Below are 15,368 nucleotides of genomic sequence, written 5' to 3'. Positions count from 1 at the left end.
AGTCCTAAGCAAGCATTTTTGGGATCTCTGAAATGCTCACCCTTCTCCCCTGACAGTGGGATGCCATCCATAAAATGAAGAAACAAAAACCTAAGGAAGGGAAATGACTTGCCCAAGGTCACAATGATTTTAAGTGGTAGAAGCGACTTCTGAATCTATATCCAAATGTGCTGCTGCCTCCTTCCCCATTTACAATTTCAGTCAAATGTCTTTGTGAAACCAATTATGAATTTATGTACCAAAAAGCTTTTATTTTTGGCAGGGAGGCCTTTCCAAATGAATTTAGGAAGCAGTTACCTGCTTCCTAAAGGTCAGATGACTAACCTTTCAAAATCGAGGTGTTTCTGATCTTCTCTTCAATTTCATATTTTTAAACTAGTCCTTCTGCCCAACCTGGGGACTCAGACCAGAAGAGTCTGACAACCATGAAAAGGCAAGGAAATGGTCCCAGGCTAGGGGAGACAGAGGTGTCCCTCCCTAGTAACGCAAGTCCCAGTATTGTCTCCCTTCCCTAGCTTGACCTCCCACTTCCCCCAGTCACCACTGTTTATTATAGGTACTGGGTCAGAGGTGGAATCTTGCTAAGCTCAGCCAGTTCAGCAGCCACCCCTCTCTCCTGCCTTGCTATCAGGTTTGCCCCTACATAGCACAGACAGAGGAAAACAATGCCTGGACTACTGATCTTTAGATTTGCATACTGAGCAATTTCCTGGCAACAGGGCAATTCCCCTTCCCTGGGAGACAAAGCTAAGGTGAGCCTCGCTATACTAGTTATGGCTCTGACAAGCCTGTCCCCACAGTGTAGCCCATACCCACAAGTTTCCACATCTTATCTTAAAAGACTCACACACATCACACGTTCTGGCCTTCCATTGAGTGATGTTTCTGCTCCGGTCATTTAACCTTATGACTGATGGAATTCAAAGACACATAAACAGACCTGCACAGATACACTACTGAAGCTTTTCATTTCATGAAAGCTAACCATCATTTTCTTTTTCAATTCTGAATTCTCTTCCTCCCACCTCCCTCTCTCCCAGCCAATGAGAAATCAAGAAAAATAATACTTAGCCCAACAAACCCATACAGTCGAGTGAAAAATTCCCCTAGGAGCCATGTCCGGAACCACTGTTTTCAAACCTGTCACCAGAGAAAGAAATACATATCCACACTGGCGGTATTTTACACATGTAAAAAGAAAAATAACAAGGGCTTGCCTCCATGGGCAGACACACACAACACAAGACACAGAAGACCTGCCCTTTATTATTTTGGCCTCTAGCCCACGTGGTACAGGAATCTGGCCCAGACTCTCAGTGCTGAATTCTTCTTTAAAGCAGGTTGACAGACTAGAACTCCATATCAAGCACCATTACTGGTGTTCATAATCATTAAGTGAATTTATCTTTCTATTGCTACTTCAATTTTGTTATGAATGTGCCAGTAATTTAGAAATTAATGAGGATTAAGAGGTCACACCTAAACCATGGGTACAGAGGCCTGTCAGGGGATAGTGGTCTGCTCCTAGCTCCCCCTACAACTACAACTTAGGTCCAGTCAGAAGAAGGAGACTAGTATCTTTCCCATAAAGTCATGAATGAAAATGCAGACAAGTATTTTTCATCACATAATATATGTAAGACTCAGAATAATAAAAGCTTCAAGTTCTGCAATCTACTAGACTTCACCACCATCACTCAGCTGCCTTCACATCCTAGAATTTTCCTCTTCAACTGGGGACGTCTGACCCTGGAATATCCCTCTGTTACGGCAGCCCTCCTTCTCCCACTGGTCAACTCCTACTGAGGGGCCTCCATTCTGGGGACAGGCCCAGGCCATGCTTCATTCCCTTGCCTGCTATTTCTGACTCTCCCAGACTTTGTCATTAAGCCCCTGTACCATTACCTTCCTTCTCCAACTCACCTCCCACTCCCCCCACCCTTCTTTCCACCTCCCCTTTGTAGATTATATTCCTTCTTTCCCAGCCTCAATCACAATATAAATTCTTTGAGAGCAAGAACTGTCCTTTTTTTGCTTACATTTGCCTCCCCAGCACAAAGTGCTTGGCACATAGTATGTGCTTAATAAAATAAACACATGGTGTCTGTTGCCTGCATGCTAAGACTATAAGTTGCAGAATAATTCCAGATGTGCATTGAAAGAGGGAATTTCTTACACTATTTCCACTGCTCTATAGAATATTCATACTGATGAAATCATATACCTTTTAAAGTACGAAGTGTCAAGGACTATGGGGAGAAGAAAGGTTGCTGCTATGGCCAGTCCTCTTGCAGGAAGACCCTGATTTATTACCAACTCCCCCAACCTGTCTGTTTTGGTGAAGCCTACAGGAAAAGTTTTAGTTTTCTTTGACGGCTGCTAGACAGTTTTAGGGAGGTCCCTATACTCATGATATCACAAATCTGGACTAAATTGAAAATAAACAAAACACAAAATAAAATAAAAACACAAACTAAAGTAAAAATAATAGAAACCCACACTCAGGCTAATGGTTTGGTTTTGTTTTTTTCAGAGGAGAAAGGGAGAGACTATATGATTTCCTCAATGTTAATTAATTATGATATATTTAACATTAAGCACTTTAATCATCAACATGCATCATATCTGATTACAGTTAACCCTTAAAGTTAAGACCTACAAAAACATGCACAATAAAACATGTTATTAGCAAATCACTGAACAAAATTATCTACTAGCTCAGAAATGTGGATGTGGATTCCCCCAAAATCTTGATGGGAAATTTTACCTGTAGCTTTGAGTGATTACCTGGGCTAAATTTTTCATAGTAAGTTATCAAACCAGTATTACAAGGAAGCCAAAGCTCTATTTCACCCGCTACAGGTGACATGTTTATGACTAACTTTAACAAATGCTGTCAAACTATGATTCATCTTGTTCTTCCACAAAATAAAAACAATGAGTGTAATTCTCAAAGGCAATGTCTCTTACTTCAGACACAATCTTACACACAAAAACACCTTCCCAAATGTGTTGAAGAAAAGGTAAAAAACATTAACAAAAATAATTGTCATCTAGAAGCGGATAGGTGGCAGAGTGGATAGAGTGCCAGGCCTGGAATCAAGAAGACCTGAGCTCAAATCCAGCCTCAGACCCATACACATACTAGCTGTGTGACCCCGGGGAGGTCACTTAACCTTGTTTGTCTCAGTTTCCTCATCTGTGAAATGAGCTAGAGAAGGAAGTGGCAACCCACTCCAGTATCTGGGTCATGAAGAGTCAGGTACCACTGAAATGACTAAAAAGCAAAATAAATAAATAAATGTTGACTTTAAAAATCTACTCCACCACTCATGGCAATAAATAAACGCAGTGAATGAGACATGGGTCATTTCAAAACATCCCTTGGTCCCCAAAACTTTTTGCCAGCCAAGAAGGCATAAAGGGAAACTAAAACTTTCCTACAGGCTTCACCAAAAGTGATGGATTAAGGGTAAGCCAGGTTCATCCGGCAAGAGGCCTGGGAAGCCCAAAGCAGCAACCTTTCTGCTCCCCATGTTCCCTGATACTTCATACTTCAAAAAATTTGTAATTTTATCAGCCTGAATATTTTATTAGAGCAGCAGAAAGAGCATCCATCTGGTAATCACCAGACCTGAGTTTAAATATTGACTACTTGTATGACCTTGGGCAAGTCACTTATGTCATCAACACACAAGTCACATCAAGTCATCATCAACAAACAGTTATTGAGCATCTATTAATATTGCCAGGCAGTATGTTAAGCACTGGGGATACAAAAAAAAGGCAGACAACAAAACAAATAGGCCTCAGTTTCCTTACATGCAAAACTGGGGGTTAGACTAGATGTACTTTAAGGTCTCTTACTAAATTGGATCAATGATTTAATCACTCTCTCTCTCTCTCTCTCTCTCTCTCTCTCTCTCTCTCTCTCTCTCTCCCTCTCTCTCTCTCTCTCATCTCTGTCTCTGTCATATCTTTGTCTCTGTCTAGCTCTCTATCTCTCATGTAAATCCCAACTATATATACCATAATAGATGGCTTAGATGAAAACAGTCTTCATTTAGGGAATCAACCTTTGGGTTTTCTGCATTTGGTTCCTCAATAATAAGACAATCAGTTTGTAATACAGACCCTACTTTGTACTTTGTTAAGATCTGTGATGCGTTACCTCCACTCATTGCAAAATGAAAAAATCAGAGTGGGACTTCAGAAGAAACCTTGATAAAAAAAAATGGGACCTCATATATTCAGTGATTCTAAAAGCAAACAAAAATCAAACAACCATAGAAGGTTGTAGGTAAAACCTGACAACAATTATATTTTATCCACTAGACTCTCAATACAAAGGACATTTGTGAAAGAGCTGTAAGTTTGGCGTTTCTTACTGTAACTCAGGGCCCATAAAACCATGGATTCATAAATTTAAAACAAATTTAGAGCTGGAAGGCCATCTAGTACAACCCTCTCATTTTACAAGTGAAGAAATTAGGCCCACAGAAGCTAAGTGACCTCTCCAAGGTCCCACAGATGGTGAATGACAAGAAGGAAAATTCAAACCCACAACTTTGACCTCTAGAGTTAGTGCTCTTTCCACTATATCATGTTGCCTCCGAATCTCAGGATGGCCTAGAAGAAAAGAAGCCATAGCTGAAACAAGAAAATAAGCCTTTTTTAAAAACTTAATCCTAACCTTATTTATTATTTTTAAAAATTACTATTTTTCTTCTTTTTAATCTCAACTAAATATTGAAGGTAGAAGTCTTGGGGTGTTTTTTAAATTTAAACTAATATCTAAAGCAGGGATTTCTTACTTTGAGCAGTCTGGTAAAATCTATGGTCTTATTTTCAGAATGTTTTTAAGTAAATAAAATATAGAAGATTACAAAGGAAACTAATTATATTAAAATCCACTACTGAATTTTTTTTTGGGGTTCACAGCCCCAGGGTTAAGAACCCCTGATCCAAACAGAACTTATTAGAGTACTTAATGGCGGTATGATTTCTAAAATCTTATCATGCTTTTAAGATAGAATTCCATGATAGAGGTGAACTACTATGAGAAAGGTGAGGTTAAAGTCCTATCTCTGACACATAAATTTGCTATATGACCCTCAATGCCCCAAGGAACTCTCTAAAACACAAACGTGCCAAACAGGCACCCATCCATATTGGTATAGGGTGTTTCCTCATCAGGAAATCAGACTTGATATCACCAATCTGACTCTAAATATACAGAATTAGGTAGGGTCAACAGGTAGGGTCTCATCTTATACAAGGAAAAATGTGCTAATGGGCTCTACAGAAAATGAAAGTAATTAAACATTTTCTGACTGTCTTATCAGTTATCTTCAGTCCCTTAAAATAAATATATAGCTATAAATATAGATATGCATATTTAGTAACCAGTCCCAGGCTGGCTACAATCTCATTTTATAGATATTAATACAACTGGAGAGCCTGAATTTTACCATAGCTGGTGTGGAATTTCAGGCACATGTAAGCTGAACCAAAATGAGCTTCTAAACATGATGGGACATAGGTGGAAAAACATCACACTCAGAGTCTCCTAGTTAAAAGTGACCTTGAAGGCTGTTTAGTCCAGCCTGACCTTGAATAACAGCCTACTCTGCAGCATGCCTGACATGTGGTCATCCAGGTTCCCTTCGAGACTTTAAAGTGAGGAAGGAGACACACTACCTCCTAAGGCAACCAACTCCACTTTTAGGGAGCTCTTATTTTTTTAGGAGGTTCTTCCTTATCCCAAGGACTTAAAATTTGTCTCTGTAGAACCTCTAACTATTGCTCCAAATTTTGACCTCTGAGGCTCTTTCACAAGATAGCCGGTCAAATATTCAAAGACAGCTCTCGGGGCAGCTAGGTGGTGCAGTGGATAGAGCACCGGCCCTGAAGTCAGGAAGACCTGAGTTCAAATCCGGCCTTAGACCAAACACTTGACAAGTACTAGCTGTGTGACCCTGGGCAAGTCACTTAACCCCACTGCCTAGCCAAAAAACAAACAAACAAACAAAGACAGCTCTCATATCCCATCCCATCCCTCCCAAATTTTTCTCTTTTTTTAGGCCAAATGTGCCCAAAGCCTTCAAATGACACTTAAGTGGGCATCACTTCCAGAATATTTTCCTTTTTTTCCTTTTATTTTTAATTTATGGAATAAAACAAGTATTTCCATAACATAGTATATTAAAAAAAGATGATTGCACATGAAACTGCAAATGTATTATATAACTTGCCATTCCTTTTAAATACATAAACTTATTATGTAAATTTCTTTTTTTTCCCCTTTTTTTCTTCCCTCCCTGCCCCCTCACCCTAGAGATGGCTACCATTAGGCACAAATGTGTGTGTGTGTGTGTGTGTGTGTGTGTGTGTATAAAATGTATATGTATATTGTATATGTATGTATATATGCATCTATGTATGTACACACACATATTTATGTAAAATTATTCTATACATACTTCTACTTATCAGTTCTTTCTCTGGATGCAGATAGCGTCTCTCTTCATATGTCCTTCATAGTTAATTTGAGTATTTATAATAGTTAAAATGACTTATTTGCTCAAAGTTGTTCTTAAAACAATATTGCTGTTACTGTATATGATGTTCTCTTCGTTCTGCTCATTTCACTCTTCATTATTTCATGCAAGTCTTTTCATATTTTTCTAAGATCATCAAGCTCATCATTTCCATCACAAGCACAATTTCCATCACAATCATATACCACAACTTGTTTAGCCATTCCTCAATTGAAGGGCATCCCTGCAATTTCCAGTTCTTTTTTTTTTCTTTTTTTCTTTTTGGTGAGGCAATGGAGTTCAGTGACTTGCCCAGGGTCACACAGCTAGTGTCAAGTGGTTGGTCTGAGGCCGAATTTGAACTCAGGTCCTCCTGACTTCAGGGCCGATGCTCTATCCACTGCACCACCTAGCTGCTCCCAATTTCCAGTTCTTTGCTCGGTCAAAGGATATAGGCAGTTTAATAACTCTTTGGGCATAATTACAGATCGCTCTCCAAAATCTTTTCCAACCACAGTTCAGCAATGCACTAAAGTATTAAGCCTAGAACTCAACCCAGTCCTCTGGATGGATCCTTATTGATACAGACACTGCAGAAACATCACCTCCATCACTCTACAAAGTGTTCTCTTAAAATATCCCTTGAATGAGCCTGAAGCTCATATCACTTTGCCTATTCACTCTGAACCCTCAGTCCACTCAAACCTCCAAATCTTCTACAGATGAACAACCATCTATACAGCTTACTAAAGGAAGCAATATATCAGTCCGAGACACTTAGACCCCAGGATTTTTCATTCTAATGACTACTAAAAATAAAACTGAGCTTATTCTGAAATTCAGATTTTTCTCTTATTCACCTCAAAAACCAATATCCGTAAACCAATCATACATCTTACCAAAGGGTATCACTTTAAGACTTTGATTCTAATGTATAAAACATATAAAAGACAACAGCTTGGCATAGTAGACAGAGTGATGGGTCTAGAGTCAGGAAGACTTGAGCTCAAATCTGGCCTTAAACACCTACAACTAGCTGTGCGATCTTGGGCAAGTCACTTAACCTTTGTTTGCTAGCATTTCCTCATCTGTGAATTGCAAATAATAATAGCACCTACCTCCCAGGTTTGTTGTATCAGATCAGATAACATTTGTGAAGTGCTTTGCAAACCTTAAAGCACTAGTTATAAATGCTAGGTATTCTTATAGTGAAAATGTAAATTCTATGACACAGGTGAAAGATGTTAGAACTTTTTTTTTCCCATTGACAAACAAGAAAAAGTCTTCAGATTAATTCCCATAATATGAAATTTTGTCAGCTAGCCTTCCCATCCTCCTCCCTTCCTCCAAATATAAATCTGAGATCTAAAACGACTTAAGAAGTACTCCAGCGGGCATGCTGTGTGTGAATCTATTTTATTCCTATCTGGAAAATATCACAATGTTCGCGAAATAGCTGAAAAGTAAAACATTTAGAGGTGCGCCACAATAAAAGTCGCAGACAGCAACCCAGAGGAGTTATTAGCCAAGGTCCGTTGTCATGGCAATCGCAGCACCTGAATGCAACATCACTTACGCCCACTTCTTGTCCAGTCTCGGATTATGGATGGAAGAAAACAGGCCAGCATCCTCATGACAAATCACAGACCATATCAACAATCTGAACACAGGGAGACTTGCTTTCTAGCAGATTTTTAGCTAATCAAGCATATAAATTACCAGGTAAGAGCGATACAATTCCTTCCTGTAGCCTTCGCCCCACATTTCACCCCCATGGTCTAAAGTCCAGATCACAGAGGGAGACTGTTATGTTCCCAAAGGGAATCCCCTTTAAAACAATAGAGAAAATGATAGCAGATTCTGCTTAACTATTCCCTGACGTGAGAAGTATGGAAAAGAGGCATGAGGTTTAAGCAGAACACTGTCCTCACTTGCCAATGCAGCCCGAGAAAGCTTCCAAAAACCATAAACTGAAAGGAGTAAAACAATGCGAGGTTAAGAGCCAAGCAGTGCAGAAACACTGAGGCTCTCCAGGGAAGTCTGGCTTAGAAAAGACAAGGGGAAGACAAGGCAGACAACACCATTGGGAGGGTATAAATCAACTACCCAAAGAGCAGGCATTTTAAGCTGTATTCAGAAACCTCAAATAAGGTATCTCTGGCAGGCCCTGGCACACAATCAAACAAGGCTAAAACCTGTATTACTTACCTTTTCCACAGGTATAAAGTCATTTTCCACTTCTATTGACCTTGGTCTTAGCTTGATAGGTTTGTCTTTGAAGATATCCCCAAAGCCAACACCCCGAACCTTCTTGGGTTGGATTGCTGCTGCTGCTGCGACCATCCCGTTGGCACCTTCTGACTTGGTACTACTTGAGTCACCACCATCACTTTCTGAGCCTGTAGTTTCCCTCAGACCTGCCAAGAGAAGGAGGAAGGGCAAAGAGGAGATCTTAGAACATAGCTACAAACATCCTAACCAGCGTGGGAGTCGCTTGGGAGGGCCATTATATGATCATTTTCCATAGAACGATTTGGATTGGGGGTTGCAATTTGAGCACACTGAGTTTGGGGGGGGCTTCTAGGTTTTATTTTAACTAAAAGAAGAACTTCTAACCCAAATCCATCTCGTGGCAGGCTGGACCAAACGATATTTCGACTTCTCAATCAGTGCTGACATACTGTACCTTCAATCCGTATGACTCATGTCAACTCAATTATGCAATTAGAGTCCAAAGCAATGTTTCCTAAAGGGAAACTGTAAAGCTAAAAGCTATTTAAACAAATTGGCAATTAAAGAAACCACACAAAATTATGACTGCCAAAGAATCAAATCTGTTTGGATAGCTTCACGAGGAAGAAATGCACACAAACATGTTTCTCTATGAATGTATTAAACCAGACTTGACATTAAGATAGTTTAACTACCTTCACTAATAAGATCATCATGTCTGTCATATCTGGAGAGAAACCTCTACTCTCCAAAGCCAGATTCATCCTTTGAGGATTATACTATCCTATCCCCTCTTTCACCTACTTCCTTTTCCCCCAAAGCTGAATCCTATTTCACAGGATAAGAACATTCTAATTCACATTCCTCTGATCTCTAATAGGCTGGTTATTCACATTTAAAGTCATAAAACACTAAAGTCATCAATGAGGAGACATGAGTGTGAATTTCACCAATCTGAAACATCTTTGTTTTGAATTGATCACTCCAATGAGGAAATCTTTTCTCATTAAAAATCTCCATCAAGGAGAAGTCTATTTCTGATTAGTAGCCAAAATACGTTAATTTTTAAAATCCAAGTAATCAAATCATATTTGTGACTCTTACTAGAAAGGCACAATTTAAATCACATGTTGTTATGTTCTAAAAATCTTCCTTTAAAATTCTTTTAAGCTTGTAGGCATTTAGGTAAGAGCTACGAACTCAGCAAGCAGTCAATGAATATCAACTGGAGAATAAACTCTTAGATTAGAGTCAAACCATCAAACTTCAATCCATACTAAGAGATTAGCCTCCAATTACATAAGAACAGTGCACCAAATATTTGACTATATTATGCTTTGACAAATTATGCTTTATGCATAATTTGAAAAGATTGTTGAGATTTGAAAAGTCATAGTAAAGATGTTCTAAAGAAGAAAAAAGTTGTTCATTGCAAATGAGCCAAAAAGTACAAAACTATTACTCTAAATAACTGTCAGTTTTAAGAAAATTCCTCTAAGATTTTTTTTCAGGAAAGTGGCTTTTACTAGCTGTGGTAGTAGAGGAGTAGCCCTGGTAGAAGGGGAGCCATTGTGAAAAATCTACTATTCAATACAATAAATATTTATTAAATAAATTAAAATTTTATTGAAGTAAGAAGTTAGATTTATTAAATAAATTAAATTAAATGAAATTTATTCCTCTACTATGTATAAGGAACCAAGAGTAAGGCTTTTTATTATAAAAGAACAGCATTTGTGATAGTGGACATCAAGATGAATAAAAATATGGCAAGTGCATTTATGCACAACAAATGTATCTTCTGTAACTTTTGGCATATATGAATTTGCAGAGAAACTCCCCTAAAATAGCCACCCATTTATTTATTTGTTTGTGTATTCCTTTCAGAAACATCCCTATGGGAGATATAATTTGGGAATCTAAATATTTTGTCATTTCCCTTTAATGAGTTCACTTTCTACAACATGGGTTCTTCCTCTGAGATTAATGACCCTGTATTCTTCTTTGACTGGGAAGAAAAAACACCAACAAGTGTGGGGAGAATATTACTATTGCTGTTGTTCATTTTTACCAGACAAGACAGAGGACCTGCTCTAGACTTCCTCAAAGGAATGTGAAGGTTTCTTCTATTCCTCATAAAACAGGTTTAGGATGAGGTCCATACAATCTCCCCCTTGGGTTTACTGAACTTATCACCACGAACTTTCCACCCTTTGGGTTTATCTCCATATTCCTGTACTCATAATTAAAAGAAATACATGAGTTACATTATAAGGATCTATAATTTCATCAAAGCGGGTGCATCCTCCATTCCGTTGTGGACAGTCTTCATGCATATCAGTAGACAGGAAAACCCACCATTCAGTGGTCAACCTTCTGCTGAACACAGTTCTCCAAATACAATTAGGGTGACAGTTCATTGCCAGAATCTTACTCAAAGTCTGTCTGGTTTGGTAGAATTTGCCAGGGCTTGCTTCCCACTACTGTAGCCTTCAAGAACTCTCTGCCACCATGAGCCATTGGAATGACGTTGCAGTGGAAGATCTACCTGCTTACCTATTTGTAAATACTTTATTTTTTTTAACTGTTCACGTTAATCAGTCAAAAATTCCTAACTCTTTTTTGATTGTTACTCGATGTTAATGATCATGCCATATATCTTTTTTTCCTAGTATTTATTTTTAAAAGGATTAATTTTTTAATTGAAAAATCAACAAAAAACCTTATAAGCCCTTCTCAGATTTATTAACATTGGTCATAAATTTGCTCAATTTGGTATAATTTAATAAAGGTCTTCAATGATGTTATTTCAGAATGGGTTAAAGCTTATTATTTCTATGAATCACATGGCAATTTCCTTGATGTATATAAAATTGCAAGGCAACACCACACAAAATAGAAAGGTGGACTCATGTCCGCTAAAAAATTATGTATGCCATAGACTGATTAATGGCTGAGTAAGCCAAATAAAACAACTTCATGATAAATTTATAACAATAACAATAATAACAATAGCTAACAGTTGTACAGTGCTTACTATGTGCCAGGCACAGGGCTAATTATTATCTCATTTGATCCTCACAACAACCCTGACAGGTAGGTACTATTATTTGCATTTCACAGATGAGGAAATGGAAGCAAACAGTTTAAGTGACTTGCCCAGGGTCACACAGCTAGTTAACTACCTGAGGTCGAATTTGAACTCAGGTCTTCTTGACTTCAATTGCAGAATTCTATTCAGGGACATCTTATCCTTTTGAAAAAGTAATTCTGAACCACAACAAATGGTTCCCAAGAGATATTTCATAAAAACGATATCATCATTTAGTGATATCATTGGCAGGGTGCCATAGAAATATATTCAAACTTCCTTTAACTGAAAATACTAAGAAATTAATATTTTTCAAGTCCAAAGTCCTGTCCAGACATTCAAAGGAGGGAAAGTTTATTAGTACTTAAACTTTCAAGAAATAATGTGCCCACACTAAAATCAGTTTTACTCCCTTTCTTTTAGACCTTAACCTTTGTCTTTTAAGGAATTGTGTAAAAGGACAAGAACAAAAGACATGACTGGGGAAATAAATTTAAGTGTGGTAACCAGATATAAAACAAGAAACACCTCACATCTAGTTAAAATCATTTCCTGCCCCCTTCCCCAGAAAGGATTACTGTAAAAACACAGAAAGTTCTTTGAGTACTTCAGGTCACCTATGAGGAGGGCCATGAAGGAGGAGGGCAGAAGAGGGACCAGCAGTTTTAAGGGAATGATTCTCTACGGGGGCACATGCTGGAAAGGTTAAGAGGCTATTGTCCTGTTTTATGAAGTAAAATCAATTATACTTTAGCATTGTGCAATTTTCCTATGTTCAAGAATCCTACAGATGTGACTTTGAAAATGTCATGTGTCAGAGAGACATATCTGAGGGCACAAGTGGATTCCGTCAGTTTGAACATGCAGAACAATCCTTGGATCAGAATAATGATAAACCAACACAAAGTTTTTAGCAGGCGTGTGCCAACAATGCAAAGTACAGTATCAATATTTATTTCTTCTACAGTACCCCAGATACCCCACCAGAGGCAGACAGACTCTGGGACAACGGTAGGCTGCCCCTTGGTATATAGGCTTCTATTTCCTTCTCTACAAACACTGTTCATGCACACATTACATATACCATAAGGAGAAGAGAGCAAATACGCAAAGAGGAAAGCTGATGGGGAGAAGAACATTCCTTTTCTGCACACCAAGGAGATGAAAATATAACTTCAGCCAAAAGAAGAAGAGCAGGGTCTGGGATGAGAAGTCCAAGCAGGCACATTCCACAAAAGCAGCAGCGTGTAGGGAGAGCACAGTTAGATCAAAATCACAAGTACCAGGATCTTATCTTTAAAACTGTCTCTCGACAGTTTCATTTCACTCACTGTTATAGCGTCTGTAGCTGTCAATCTTTCCCGATGCCACTCTGTACAGAATTGTCCCTTCAAAGGCAGTCTTTCCTGACAGCGAATGAGAGAAGAGAAGGGAGGAGGAAAAAGACAAGAGAGGGGAGAGGGAGAGCAAATGATGATAAAAAGAAGGGAGAGGAAGAATCTTTAACTGAACTTTCTTTCAATGACCAGTACTGTAAGAGCTTTTTACAGAAAAATAAATAGAAATTTTTATACAAAAAAAAGCATGACTATACAGTGAGCCAAAAGTCCCTATGGTAAAAATGCTTAATGGAATTAGTCTTCATCTCTGCTAATGAGACAACAAACATAGACGTATAGCCACAACAATAAGAAAGTCATTTTCAACATTTACTATAACTTACATACAGTAAAACCTCAGTTACTGAGAATCCAGCCAACCAGAACTCTCCATTTTCTCTTCTTCCCCTCTACTTGTAGGGTAGAAAGAAAGACTAATTACAAGAAGAAAAAAAAAAGCTTAAATCAAAGAGAGAGTTCATAGGTTTTGTTTGGTTTTCTCTGAGATGTGTATACCCTGGAGACAATTCAGCCCCAATCTCTTATGCCTTCCATATTGTGTTTTGGTACACAGAAAATTCATACCAATGACCCAGAGATACTGTAAAAATCTGAATCATCATCCTTAGTACATTCTATTTAGAAAGGCAGGGAAAAAAAACACACTAAGAGGTTTTGTTTTTTTTTTTCCCAACAAGGGGAGTTTTCTGCTTAACACTGAGTTAACCAGACTATCCCATTCCTTGAGCGTTCTGGGAAATTAAGGTTTTACTGTGTATGAAATCAATCTCTATCTAACTATAAGGATATAGAATTTCACCTGAATAGGTTTTTGGACTACAGGTAGATGTTATATGTACCATATGACTGGACACATAGCTAAAAAACAAAACAAAACAAACAAAAAAACCCCAAACAACCAAAAAACCTCTCAAGTACCTATAGATTGCTGAGTAAGTATATCGAGCACATTCCGTCTGATTTTAGCACACACACTTTCTATACGGGGATCCTCTGGTGATGAAATGGTTTGCTGACAAGTACATTTAAGTAACAAGCAACAATTAAAATTTATTATTAAATTCTCAAAAGAAAATAGTTCTATTGCTGTATCTAATTAAAATACTGGGCTGGATGTCATACATCTTTGTTAAAAATCCATAAGAATGAGTAGATACGCAAACTTCTCTTAAAAAAACGATTCACAATATGAAGGTTGGTGTCCTTATGGCTTTGCCCTCGACTAACTTCATCTACACCTCCTTGACCCCACTGTTACTCTGCTTTAAGACTTATCACTATGTAAAAAATACACAGTCATGCGGTTAGGGAATCTTTCCCTCTGGCCCTTTCAAGCTCTAACTTGGACAAATTAGGGCTGACTTCTCCTCTAAATCAATGACAAACAAAATCATGGAATCTCAAAGTTAGAAGGGATCTCAGAAACTACCTATTCAAAACCAGCTTCTTACTCCTGCCCCTCCAGAACTATTATCATTTATACAGTCCTAGGTCGGTAGTACCAGGCCCAAGGTGCTTCAGCCACCACCTCCCATAAGCACATATTAGCCTCTGACCAAGCTGATATGTCTACTTCATCACTGGGCTGGGCCAGGTGGGCCAGGAAGTTGATAACCTTTTTCTGAAGACCTTACAAGCAGAAAAAGCCTCAGAAACTAGTTTCCAGCTAGGAAAAGGTTTATTTATTCTGCTTAGCTTAATTCATAATCAGCAGTCCTACTGATTTTGAATGGTCCTAAGTAGTTCAATAGAATGCTTTGACCTTCCAGAAGGCCCATTTAGCTATCTAAAGAAAGGCAATTTGGACATGGGTTAAACAAAAATGCATATTTTATGAATTTATAAATTGTATTATATATATATATACATATATATATATATATATATATGTTTAGATGTATATATGTTTGCCTACATATATTATTCTGGCTGAAGATCAACCAACAGGGAAGAGTAATTAGCAAACTCATAAATAAAGGGTATGCCCATCATTTTTTGTGAAGGCCAATTATTTATCAGATTAATAATGACATATACATATATAAGGTTTATGAAAGTCAAAATAACTGCAAACTCAAATTACAATCATTTGCTCAAGATAATTAA

At 38.0% G+C, this 15,368-nt stretch overlaps 1 protein-coding gene across 5 annotated transcripts in view; it reads right to left on the bottom strand.

Annotated features, from left to right (window-relative positions):
- Positions 1-15,368, bottom strand: part of SH3KBP1 (SH3 domain containing kinase binding protein 1) — a 446,742-nt gene that overhangs the window by 192,810 nt on the left and 238,564 nt on the right. For 3 of the 5 annotated variants that reach the window (XM_020989928.2, XM_020989931.2, XM_020989933.2), the window contains 2 exons: positions 13,194-13,268; positions 8,748-8,956 (listed from right to left, as the gene is read on the bottom strand). In XM_020989928.2, coding sequence (XP_020845587.1) covers positions 8,748-8,956; positions 13,194-13,268 — 284 coding nt within the window. The remainder of the gene's footprint in view (positions 1-8,747; positions 8,957-13,193; positions 13,269-15,368) is intronic. The other 2 variants (XM_020989930.2, XM_020989932.2) reach the window with 1 other exon arrangement.

Source organism: Phascolarctos cinereus, unplaced genomic scaffold, assembly GCF_003287225.1.
Source record: "Phascolarctos cinereus isolate Bilbo 61053 unplaced genomic scaffold, phaCin_HiC Scaffold_726;HRSCAF=1367, whole genome shotgun sequence".
Classification (NCBI taxonomy): Eukaryota; Metazoa; Chordata; class Mammalia; order Diprotodontia; family Phascolarctidae; genus Phascolarctos; species Phascolarctos cinereus.
This window is presented reverse-complemented; position numbering and strand designations above follow the sequence as displayed.